The following is a 12,761-nucleotide window of genomic DNA, read 5'->3' on the forward strand; positions in this document are numbered from 1 at the left end:
CCAAAATGGATAACCTCACATTTATCCACATTATACTGCATCTGCCAAACATTTGCCCACTCACCCAGCCTATCCAAGTCACCTTGCAGTCTCCTAGCATCCTCCTCACAGCTAACACTGCCCCCCAGCTTAGTGTCATCCGCAAACTTGGAGATATTGCCTTCAATTCCCTCATCCAGATCATTAATATATATTGTAAATAGCTGGGGTCCCAGCACTGAGCCTTGCGGTACCCCACTAGTCACTGCCTGCCATTGTGAAAAGGACCCGTTTACGCCTACTCTTTGCTTACTGTTTGCCAGCCAGTTCTCTATCTACATCAATACTGAACCCCCAATGCCATGTGCTTTAAGTTTGTATACTAATCTCTTATGTGGGACCTTGTCGAAAGCCTTCTGGAAGTCCAGATACACCACATCCACTGGTTCTCCCCTATCCACGCTACTAGTTACATCCTCGAAAAATTCTATAAGATTCGTCAGACATGATTTACCTTTTGTAAATCCATGCTGACTTTGTCCAATGATTTCACCACTTTCCAAATGTGCTGCTATCCCATCTTTAATAACTGACTCTAGCAGTTTCCCCACTACCGATGTTAGACTAACTGGTCTGTAATTCCCCGTTTTCTCTCTCCCTCCCTTCTTAAAAAGTGGGGTTACGTTTGCTACCCGCCAATCCTCAGGAACTACTCCAGAATCTAAAGAGTTTTGAAAGATTATTACTAATGCATCCACTATTTCTGGAGCTACTTCCTTAAGTACTCTGGGATGCAGCCTATCTGGCCCTGGGGATTTATCGGCCTTTAATCCATTCAATTTACCCAACACCACTTCCCGGCTAACCTGGATTTCACTCAATTCCTCCAACTCCTTTGACCCGCGGTCCCCTGCTATTTCCGGCAGATTATTTATGTCTTCCTTAGTGAAGACGGAACCAAAGTAGTTATTCAATTGGTCCGCCATATCCTTGTTCCCCATGATCAACTCGCCTGTTTCTGACTGCAAGGGACCTAAATTTGTTTTAACTAATCTCTTTCTTTTCACATATCTATAAAAACTTTTGCAGTCAGTTTTTATGTTCCCTGCCAGTTTTCTTTCATAATCTATTTTTCCTTTCCTAATTAGCCCTTTGTCCTCCTCTGCTGGTCTCTGAATTTCTCCCAGTCCTCCGGTATGCTGCTTTTTCTGGCTAATTTGTACGCATCATCCTTCGCTTTGATACTATCCCTGATTTCCCTTGTTATCCACGGATGTACTACCTTCCCTGATTTATTCTTTTGCCAAACTGGGATGAACAATTTTTGTAGTTCATCCATGCAGTCTTTAAATGTCTTCCATTGCATATCCACCGTCAACCCTTTCAGAATTAATTGCCAGTCAATCTTGGCCAATTCACGTCTCATACCCTCAAAGTTACCTTTCTTTAAGTTCAGAACCATTGTTTCTGAATTAACAATGTCACTCTCCATCCTAATGAAGAACTCAACCATATTATGGTCACTCTTGCCCAAGGGGGCACGTACAACAAGACTGCTAACTAACCCTTCCTCATTACTCAATACCCAGTCTAAAATAGCCTGCTCTCTCGTTGGTTCCTCTACATGTTGATTTAGATAACTATCCCGCATACATTCCAAGAAATCCTCTTCCTCAGCACCCCTGTCAATTTGATTCACCCAGTCTATATGTAGATTGAAGTCACCCATTATAACGGTTTTGCCTTTGTCGCACGCATTTCTAATTTCCTGTTTGATACCATCTCCAACTTCATTACTACTGTTAGGTGGCCTGTACACAACACCCACCAGCGTTTTCTGCCCCTTAGTGTTTCGCAGCTCTACCCATACCGATTCTACATCCTCCAAACTAATGTCCTTCCTTTCCATTGCGTTAATCTCCTCTCTAACCAGCAACGCTACCCCACCTCCTTTTCCTTTCTGTCTATCCCTCCTGAATATTGAATATCCCTGGATGTTCAGCTCCCAGCCATGTCTCCGTGATCCCAACTATATCATAGTCATTAATAGCTATCTGCACATTCAATTCATCCACCTTATTACGAATGCTCCTTGCATTGAGACACAAAGCCTTCAGGCTTGTTTTTACAACACTCTTACCCCTTATACAATTATGTTGAAAAGTGGCCCTTTTTGATTTTTGCCCTGGTTTTGTCTGCCTGCCACTTTTACTTTTCACCTTGCTACCTATTGCTTCTACCCTCATTTTACACCCCTCTGTCTCTACGCTCACACATTTAAGAAACCCTTTCCCTTTAACTCCATCCTCCACTATCCCATTCGACACCCCACCCCCCTTATTCAGTTTAAAACCACCCGTGTAGCAGTGGCAAACCTGCCTGCCAGAATGCTGGTCCCACACCTGTTAAGATGCAATCCGTCCCTTTTGTACAGTTCCCCCTTACCCCAAAACAGATCCCAGTGATCTAAGAATCTAAATCCCTGCCCCGTGCACCAGTTCCTCAGCCACACGTTCAGGTCCCGTATCTCCCTGTTCCTGCTCTCGCCAGCACGAGGAACTGGAAGCAAACAAGGAGATAACAACCCTGGAGGTCCTGCTTTTCAGCATTTTTCTGAGCTCTCTAAAGTCACGCTGCAGAATATTCATCCCCTTCTTTCCGACATCGTTTGTGCCGACATGCACTACCACTTCCGGATGTTCACCTTCGCCCTTGAGGATTTTCTGCACTCTGTCCGTGACATCCTGGACCCTGGTACCTCTCACAATGGAGTCTCCCACTACAATGGCGTTGCCTGCCTTAGGCCTTTTTGGTTCTGGCTCAACAGCCCTATTCGCATCGCAAGCCAGTCCGCCACTCAGTGTAAACACGTCTTCTGTCCCGACAGCTTCTAAGTGGGTTAACCTGTTCACAAGAGGTACAACACCCGGGAACGTTGGCATTCCATGCTTCCCTCCCTTTCTCACTGTCTCCCACCTTCTCTCTTCCAGTACCTTAGGTGTAACAATTGTACTGTAGGACTTGTCGAGGAACGACTCAGTTTCTCGGACGAACCGGAGGTCATCCACTTGCTTCTCAAGTTCCCCAACACGGCCCTTCAGGAGCTCTACCTGGATGCACTTCTCGCATTTGTAGCAGCCAGAGGCACCAGCGGTGTCCTTGACCTCCCACATACTGCAAGCATCGCACTGAATCAGCTTGCCTGACATCTCCTTCTTTCGTCTCTACCTCTCAAGCGTATTGCGTGGTCTCCTCTCCTCAGCCTCCTCGCCGAAGACTCTCGAGCCAATGACTGACACTTTACTCACAGGGCACTTCCCTCACAAGGCTGCCTCCTCACTGCCGCTCCCTAAGAGCCGTCTTGCTTAAATTGACTGATAAATTGCCTGATTTACCAATTTACAAACCAAATTCCTCAGTTTTCAACCGTTTTCCCAGCACTGACTCACTTCTCTCCTCCCACTTGGGCTAGAGCCAATCAGTCGTATCTCTTGCTAAGCTCCTGCTGCTGTTGCTCCCAAAGCTACAGCAGTTCTGAGTAAAGTCTGCCTGTCCTTGGACTCTACTTTAACTGTTTTCACCCCTCTGACTCACTTCTCTCCTCCCACTTGGGCTAGAGCCAATCAGTCGTATCTCTTGCTAACCTCCTACTGCTGTTGCTCCCAAAACTACAGCAGTTCTGAGTAAAGTCTGCCTGTCCTTGGACTCTACTTTAACTGCTTTCACCCCTCTGACTCACTTCTCTCCTCCCACTTGGGCTAGGGGGGGGGGGAGGAGAGAGGGGGGAGGAGAGAGAGAGGGGGGAGAGGGGGAGAGAGAGAGGGAGAGAGGGGGAGAGAGGGGGAGAGAGAGAGAGGGGAGAGAGAGAGGGGGGGGAGAGAGAGGGGGGGGAGAGAGAGGGGGGGGGAGAGAGAGAGGGGGGAGAGAGAGGGAGGTGAGAGAGGGGGGGGGGAGAGAGGGGGGGGGGAGAGAGGGGGGGGGGAGAGAGGGGGGGGGAGAGAGAGAGAGGGGGAGAGAGGGGGGGGAGAGAGGGGGGAGGAGAGAGAGAGGGGGAGAGAGAGAGAAGGAGAGAGAGAGGGAGGAGAGAGAGGGGGAGAGAGAGGGAGAGAGAGAGAGGGAGGGGAGGTGGGGAGAGGGGGAGAGGGGGAGGTGGGGAGAGAGGGGGGGGGGGGGGTGTGAGGATGGGCGGGGGGGGAAGCCAGGCGAGCGAGCTGCAAAAAGCGGAGAGAGAGAGAGAGAGAGAGCTCTAGTACAAGGCCTGACTCGAGGCATCTCTTGGGAAACCCGAGTCAAAGCGGATAGCAAGTGGGGGGGAGGAGCAGGATAGCAGCGGGAGGGAGGGGGGTGACTTCACTCGCTGCGCGTGGAACATAGCGCAGCAGGCCACGAGGAGAAAGTTCTTGAGAAGCAAGCCGTGAAGCTCGTCAAGTCAAGTCAAGTCAAGTTTATTTGTCACATACACATACGAGATGTGCAGTGAAATGAAAGTGGCAATGCTCGCGGACTTTTGTGCAAAAGACAAACAACCAAACAACCAAACAAATTATAGACACAATCATACCACACATATTCTTTTACATAATAAATAATGAAGGGAAGAACGTTCAGTAGAGTTAGTCCCTGGTGAGATTGGCATTTACAGTCCGAATGGCCTCTGGGAAGAAACTCCTTCTCAACCTCTCCGTTCTCACCGCATGGCAACGGAGGCATTTGCCTGACCGTAGCAACTGGAACAGTCCGTTGCAGGGGTGGAAGGGGTCTCCCATGATTTTTTTTTGCTCTGGAGTTGCACCTCCTGTTGTATAGTTCCTGCAGGGGGGCGAGTGAAGTTCCCATAGTGCGTTCGGCCGAACGCACTACTCTCTGCAGAGCCTTCTTGTCCTTGGCAGAGCAATTCCCAAACCAGATCGTGAGCACTCGTGACCTCGGAAGCGCCTTCAGAAGCCCTTGGGATCTGCAGAACAGAGCCGACTTGCTCGTTCACACAGGAGGGCTGGTTCCCCAACGCAATATTCCACCTCTCCACCAATTCCCATATTGGTGGCCAGTGGGTGGGGGGGGGGGTGCTTTCTGGAGTGCTAGTATGGGTGTTGTGGGCTGAAGGGACTGGTTTCCAGAGGGCTAGAATGGACATTGTGGTCCGAATGGATTCTAGGGCTGGCGGCTCAATCACTCAAGCCTGTTGTGCTGGCAGCTCACTCACTCACGGCTGGTGGGCTGGCAATTGACTCACGGCAATTCCTTGAAATTTAATTTCAAGCAGGGTGCAAGGCCACCAAATTCAAGTACAGTTTCTTACCACTTCAAGCAGGGTGCAAGGCCACTGCAGACAGAGAGTCGTGACCTCTCCCTCCTCCATCTTGCAGAGACTGAGCCACGCCCACACTTCTGGGTTTTATAGTCCCTCCCTCCTCCCACCAGATGGGGCGTGGCCTTCATGGCATAATTGACAGGAGAGAGAATCTCAACATTTTTTAAACAATAATAACTCTTTTATTTTTAATCGATGGGAAAAATCATCAGCATCTGATGAGCGGAGGGGAACCTCTGAGTAAGATGGCCAAAAATCACAGCCCTACATGGTAGCGTATTTTTTAAAATCAATATAAAGTGCAAACAGGAAGTGGTCAAGATTAGACTTTTAATTATATAGAAGGCAAGGTAACTTTAATTATGCAACACAGCTTTAGCATTTTCAAACCAAAGACAACACAGCTTTAGCATTTTCAAATCAAAGGCAACACAGCTTTAGCATTTCCAAACCAAAGGCAACACACCGTTAGCATTTCCAAACCAAAGGCAACACAGCGTTAGCATTTCCAAACCAAAGGCAACACAGCGTTAGCATTTCCAAACCAAAGGCAACACAGCATTAGCATTTCCAAACCAAAGGTAACACAGCTTTAGCATTTCCAAACCAAAGGCAACACAGCTTTAGCATATCCAAACTATATTTTCAAACCACATTAAGGGGACTGACAGGTCAGTAAAACCACTCACAGTTTAGTAGACATGTGTTCAGTGTTATTCCCAGCTCAGACTGAGAGACGTGACCCTCTCACTCCCCCATCTTGCAGAGACTAACTGAGGCACTCAACATTCCGGGTTTTATAGTCCCTCCGGAAGGGGCGTGGCCTTCAGGAGAGAGAATCTCAACTTTTTTTAAACACTAATAACTCTTTTATTTTTCATCGATTTGAAAATCCTCTTATCCTGCGCAGCGGAGGAGGACTCTGAGTATCTGAGTAAAATGGCCAAAATTCACAGCCGTAAGTGGCAGCGTTTTTTCTAAAATCAATATACAGAACAACAGGAAGTGGTCAAGATCAGACTATTAGTAATATATAGATGTGTGGGACATGTTCCTTTACAAGTAGTGGTGGGTTCCTGGAATGCACTGCCATGGATGATGGTGAGATCAATTATGATAGAAACATGGAAAAAGAAAACATAGAAAAAATAGGTGCAGGAGAAGGCCATTCAGCCCTTCGAGCCAGCACTGCCTTTTCAATATGATCATGGCTGACCATCTACAATCAGTACCCCGTTCCTGCTTTTTCCCCATATCCCTTGATTTATTTAGCCCTGAGAGCTAAATCTAACTCTCTCTTGAAAACATCCAGTGAATTGGCCTCCACTGCCTTCTAGAAACATAGAAAATAGGGGCAGGAGGAGGCCATTCGGTCCTTCGGGCCAACACCGCCATTCACTGTGATCATGGCTGACTTGATTCCACTAGCCCCAAGAGCTCTATCTAACTCTCTCTTAAATTCTGTGGCAGAGAATTCTACAGATTCACAACTCTGGGTGAACAAGTTTTTTCTCATCTCCTCACCTGATAGTGGCGTTTAAGAGGGTTTTAGATAGGACATGGATATGCAGGGAAAGGAGGAATATGGATCAGTGCAGGGAATTTAGATTAGTTTAACTTGGCATCATGTTTAGCGCAGACTTTGTGGGCTTGTTTGTTCTAAGTATACTTCTTCTGCAGTACATTTTGGTCCTGGTGCTGTAATTCTTTGTTTTTCAAACCGAGTCCTGGGATTATTTTAGGGGGAAAAAATATACCAACTCTAATGCAAGACTCCATGTGCTGGTTCTGTCATACAGTGCGGGGCCAGCAGGGGGGGGGAGGGTGGGATTGAGATTTGTTTGCTCCGGATGGCATGGGGATGGGAAAGGAGGCGGGGTAAGGTTAGCTTCAGCGCCGACGCGACCCGGAGACGACAGTGTCCTCGGGTGTGACGGGAGTTGAATATGAAAACTCACCTGAGCGCAGGTAAGCAGCGTATTGCACCCTTCATATCTACTGGCGGTCGGACCAATGTGCATAACCCAGGAACTAAACTACGCAACATTTCCACTTTTGGGGATTATAATCATCGTTCTTTTTACATATTTTTGCAACCATGATTGATACTTAAAGCAACTCCGTTTTGTGAAAATAAATCTTTCAATTTGTTTACATTTTGTTAAAGCTTTTTAAACCGGAGTTTCACTAAGGAGCAGACTTTTTTCAAGGGAGTAAAGTTAATACCGATTATATCAATACAATACAAATCTGAGTGAAGAAAAACTGTATTAAAGTCTGACAGGGACTCGGGATTTAGTGTAGAGCTGCAAGTGAATGCAATGCAGGCCGTGGATCAAACTAAGTGTTATTCATTCGAGACACGCCAAAGTGTTAAATTATGAAGTGCCATAATTAAGCCTGCACTTTGCGTTCAGCTTTACTTGGTGATTTAATTTCAAGCATTAAAAGTTTTCCCCTTTGAACTTTTAAGTTTAGGCCATAATGTCTCTCTAGAATTGGAAAGCTTTGCCTGTAGGGGGCAGGAGATTTACGTAATGTGCTGAAGGCAATATACTTGCAGTTTAATTCCATTGTGCGTTCTTATCCAGTTTGCATGTCAGTCTGCAAAGAAATCCCAGACAATTTAGTTTGAAGAATCCCACTGTCGTTATTTCTGTTCTTTTTTTAAGGATGAAAGTGTGGTGGATCCAAATTGCACTTCTTGCTGTACCGCTAATAGCAGTCTACCTTCATCTTCCTCCCCCTATTCTCTCACCGTCTCTTTACTCATGGAGAACAGCTGGAGCATTCTTCACCTTCAAAGACTACCGCATATTTTACAGAGGTGAGTCTTGTATGGTATGATTGGGTTGATAAATGGCAGCGCAGCCCTGTAGGTTTGAATGGATCACAACAACTCTGAACATTCCTGCTTTAGTTAAAATTGAGATAACTGCAGATGCCAGAAATCCAAGACAAAACCGAACAATGCTGGGAATATTCAACAGGTCAGGCTGCATGGGTTGGAAGAGAAACAATCAAAGTTTTGGGATGGAGACCTTTCATGAAAACAGGGATGTAAAGGAAGGATTTGCGAATGCTGGTTTATACTGAAGATAGACACAAAATGCTGAAGATAGACACAAAGTTCTGACATAAATTGTCATCCAGCCTTTTTCTTCATAGATGTTGCCTGACCCGCTGAGTTACTTCAGCACTTTGCGTCTATCGGTGAAAACAGGGAAGTTTGTTAAAAGGGAAAAGATAATAACAAACAATATCACGGATGGACAACTGATGCAGACAGAAATCAAATTACCTGAAGTTGCAGAATTCAATAACACCCAAGAGGAATAATGTGACTTTTGTCATAATAGCATTATTATGAGTGTCCAGAAGAGTAAGAATTCTTGCATTATGATTAACGCTGTAAATGGTTTTCCAGGGTATTTGTAAACAAAATGTACATGCATCATTTTGAAAAGGAGAGCTGTGAAATGTATTTTGTTTCAGCGATGAAGGGTTATAGAAAGACAGCATCCCAAACATATGTGCTCCAGAACTACTTCACTTACAAGATCATTGAGGCTAAACGCCAGTAAATTTCTTGTATCCTTGTCTTTCTCACTTGTCTTCAGTTTCTCATCTTCATTTTATAAGAGTTTCATCACTTGTGTCATTATATCATGATTGATACTGTCATACGGGGTTCATTACCACTTAGTTAGTCAAAGGTAGACACAAAATGCTGGAGTAACTCAGGGGGACAGGTAGCATCTCTGGAGAGAAGGAATGGGTGACGTTTCGGGTCGAGACCCTTCTTCAGACTGATCTTCAGAGTTAGTCATACAGTACGGAAACATACCCTTTGGCCCAACCCGTCCATGCTGACCAAGATGCCCCATCTAAGCTAGTCCTTTTTTCCTATGTATGGCTCATATCCCTCTAAACCTTTCCTATCCATGTACCTGTCCAAGTGTCCCATATTTGCTGTTATAGCAACTGCCTGCTCTGGCAGCTTGACCCATGTACTCAACACCATTTGAGTGAAAAGTTGCCTCTCAGATTCCTATTGCACTATTTTATCCTCGACTGAGGAATTCTAACATACCTCTGCCAGTTTATCATAGTACCACTGCACAGCATCTTCAAGGGATTGCAATTGGACAAATTTGACACCTCTTGCTTTTGCTATTCTTTCTTGATATTTTGATCCACTTAGGCCTCTTCGAATCATTGGAGGTATTTTTGTAGCAGAGCTTTTAAGATGCAAGTGTTGGAATGTGTCTTTCTGGTGCCAATCTTGCATTGAAAGGACTTTGGTTGCCATTGCGTTCAATAATAGTGATTATCCCTCAACCTCAGTGCTCTGTTCATGTTTCAGTGCATTTGCAGCAACTTTGCTTTCAGATCCAGCCGTGCGAGAACTATCAGAGAGACAGGAGAGACAAGAATTCTGATGCTAATAGCATCTTGAAAAAAAACTTTAAATCTATCCTGCATTATCTTATATGGATGGCCTAGGTTTATCATTGTCTTGTGTTCTGAGGTATAGTGAAAAGCTTTGTTTTGCATGTTATGTTTTTGACCAACCCTACTTGTCATTTCCTCTATTTTGTACTATCTGGATTACTTCCCTTAATCAAGTTCAATTCTTCATTTATATATTAGGTAAAGTTTCCTGAGCATGGGCAAATTATGGCATTGTTCATAAATCGTAAATACTGATCACCCAGAATTATCTCTGTGGTGATGAAAGTACTAGAATCAATAAATAGGAACAGAATTAGCAGTCACTTTAAAAACTGTGGATTGATTAATGAAAACATGATTTGGCAAATTGTGTCAGACTAACTTAAGGCAGATATGTAGCCATATACATGGATTCCTGATTTTTGAACAATGCATTGGAATCACTTGCATTTATGTCAACTACTGGATAAGCAGATACTCCTCAAAGTTTCTTAATGTGGTCTTTTCTATGCTTTGTTTCAGATTCCAAGGGTGCTTTCGGGAGTTCTGATATGGTGGTACTTCTGCATGGCTTCCCAACGTCAAGCTATGATTGGCACAAGGTAAGAGCAGAATAGGAACTTGATAGGATTTGGACAAGAATGTTTTCACCTTGGTTGGGTTTATCGTGGGAAGGAGGAATTGAATTTGAAAAATGGATATTTGTGTTGTGAATAAAGTATTGCACTCTCGGATGGAGAGAATTCAATTCAATTCAATAAAGGGTGAAGAGATCCCCTTGCATTTTTAGCATATGTAAACTCAAAATGTTTTGATCAATGACTCTTGCTACTGCACTTGCTACAATGCCATTTACCCCTGTTGGTCATTGCACAAATATCCAACAGGTTGTGTTAAAATTGGCCAGGACCATTTCCCCTAATCTATCTATCTGTCTGTCTGTCTGTCTGTCTGTCTGTCTGTCTGTCTGTCTGTCTGTCTGTCTGTCTGTCTGTCTGTCTGTCTGTCTGTCTGTCTGTCTGTCTGTCTGTCTGTCTATCTGTCTGTCTGATCTTGACCGCTTTTGGCCCACTGTGCTGTGATTTCCGAGAGAACGCCGCCACCTACGGCCGTCATTTTTGGCCACCTCGCTCAGAGCCCCCCCCTCCGCCTTCCGGGACCGGACGATTTTTCCCATCGATGAAAAATCAGAGAGATATTAATGTTTTTAAAAAATTGCCACTCTCTCTGCTGCCCCCGCTGGCGGCAGGGGGGGAGGGACTGTAAAACCCGGAAGTGTAATCCCTCACTCAGTCTCTGCCAGACCCAGGAAGCGAGAGTGTCAAGGATCTCAGCTGCGAATAACACTGAACGCACGTCTACTCCACGGTGAGTCCCCTCGATGCGGCTGTAAAGTGGCTGCTGCCCAATTGTTTGCCTCGCCTTTTTTTTTAAAGTTTGTGTTCACAAAATGAATTTTGGTTGTCAGGTGGCTGCTGCCCAATTGTTTGCCTCGCCTTTTAAAAAAGTTTGTGTTCACAAAATGAATTTTGGTTGTCAGGTGACTGCTGCCCAATTGTTTGCCTTGGCTTGGCTTTTAAAATCGTTGCAACAGTTGGCTGCCAGCCCAAGTATCCATTCGGCCCACAATGTCTATACTAGCCCTCTGGAACACCCATACTAGCGCAACAGAAACCCCTTCCCCACTGGCGAGCAATATTGGAATTGGTGGAGAGGTGGAATATTGCGTTGGTGACCAGCCTTCCCGTATGATACTGCGACCCAACGGGTCCCACTTAGTATAGTAGCTACTGTAAACCAATTGACCATAATATGTACCATGATATATGTGTGTGCGTGTGTATATTATGTATGTGTATAATACTTTTTAACTTTAAGTTTGAACTAGAATGTATTCAAAGGGATCTCTTTAATTGAATGATTTTCCCTTTTAATAGCTGAAATGTGCTGCCAGACTGTCAAAATATATTGTAGAATAATGGAGAACACTAAGGGGATTATAACAACCTTTTTATTTTAGATCTGGGAAGGCTTGATGTTGAGGTTTAATCGTGTTATCGCAGTAGATTTTCTTGGCTTTGGATTCAGCGATAAACCTGTGAGTATGCAGTTTCCGAATTGCAGTGTCAAGCGGTAAACACAGAGTGGTTGCCTACATAGAATAGATATTTTTAAAAATATATAAAAACAAACTGATTGGAAGATGTCTGACCTAAGTGCACATGTCATTACATGTATTGTTATGTACTTTAACAGAAGTTTGGAGATGCTCAGTTTTTGACAAAGTTAACTGACACCAAGATCCATTTCCTCTTCTCTAGAGGCGGCACAGATACTCCATCTTTGAGCAGGCAGATATTGTCCAGGGGCTAATGGCAGAGCTGGGCCTAGCTCAACAGAAGATCAATATCCTGGCTCATGATTATGGAGACACTGTAGCGCTGGAGCTGCTGTACAGGTTATCACATGAAAGTTCAGTCTTGTTGGGACTGGGGTGCAATCGTAACTCAGCAAAAATATTGTGTATTCTCTTGAATAGAAAAGTTGCATTTTGAGAGTTTATGCTTAAATTGTTCAATTTACATTAGCAGCCTTTCTTGTACACAGTGTAGTGTTTTATGGTGCATTCTGTACATGTCTCATTCCATCTTCGTATGATGTCCTGCAAATCTTTTGGATTATGATAAGGAATGAGATCTTGCATGATTTCCACCTTTCCCCTGTGGCAATTAAGGTATTACTTGAGAAATTGGAGATGCTGGAATCAGCGGGTCAGGCAGCATCTGTGGGGGGACTGAACAGACAACATTTCAGATCAGGTGCCCTCTCAACCCATAACACTGTCTATTCATTCGCTCCACAGATACTGCCTGACCCACTGTGTTCCTCTAGCACTTTTGCTTTGCTCAAGATTATTAGATCATAAGTGACTGGAGTAGAATTAGGCCATTCAGCCCATCAAGGTATGTGAAGAGGAAAACATTAGTTAAGACCAAAGTTGGACCCTTGAAGACCG

At 44.8% G+C, this 12,761-nt stretch overlaps 1 protein-coding gene across 3 annotated transcripts in view; it reads left to right on the forward strand.

Annotated features, from left to right (window-relative positions):
• The window catches only part of mest, a 32,235-nt gene that overhangs the window by 4,275 nt on the left and 15,199 nt on the right, over window positions 1–12,761 (forward strand). For 2 of the 3 annotated variants that reach the window (XM_033040080.1, XM_033040081.1), the window contains exons 1-5: window positions 7,169–7,258; window positions 7,963–8,117; window positions 10,268–10,347; window positions 11,766–11,843; window positions 12,067–12,203. In XM_033040080.1, coding sequence (XP_032895971.1) covers window positions 7,964–8,117; window positions 10,268–10,347; window positions 11,766–11,843; window positions 12,067–12,203 — 449 coding nt within the window. In that variant the 5' untranslated portion in view covers window positions 7,169–7,258; window position 7,963. Of the gene's footprint in view, window positions 1–2,969; window positions 2,980–7,168; window positions 7,259–7,962; window positions 8,118–10,267; window positions 10,348–11,765; window positions 11,844–12,066; window positions 12,204–12,761 lie in introns of those variants that run through there. The other variant, XM_033040079.1, reaches the window with a different exon arrangement.

Source organism: Amblyraja radiata, chromosome 21 (assembly GCF_010909765.2).
Source record: "Amblyraja radiata isolate CabotCenter1 chromosome 21, sAmbRad1.1.pri, whole genome shotgun sequence".
Taxonomy (NCBI): domain Eukaryota; kingdom Metazoa; phylum Chordata; class Chondrichthyes; order Rajiformes; family Rajidae; genus Amblyraja; species Amblyraja radiata.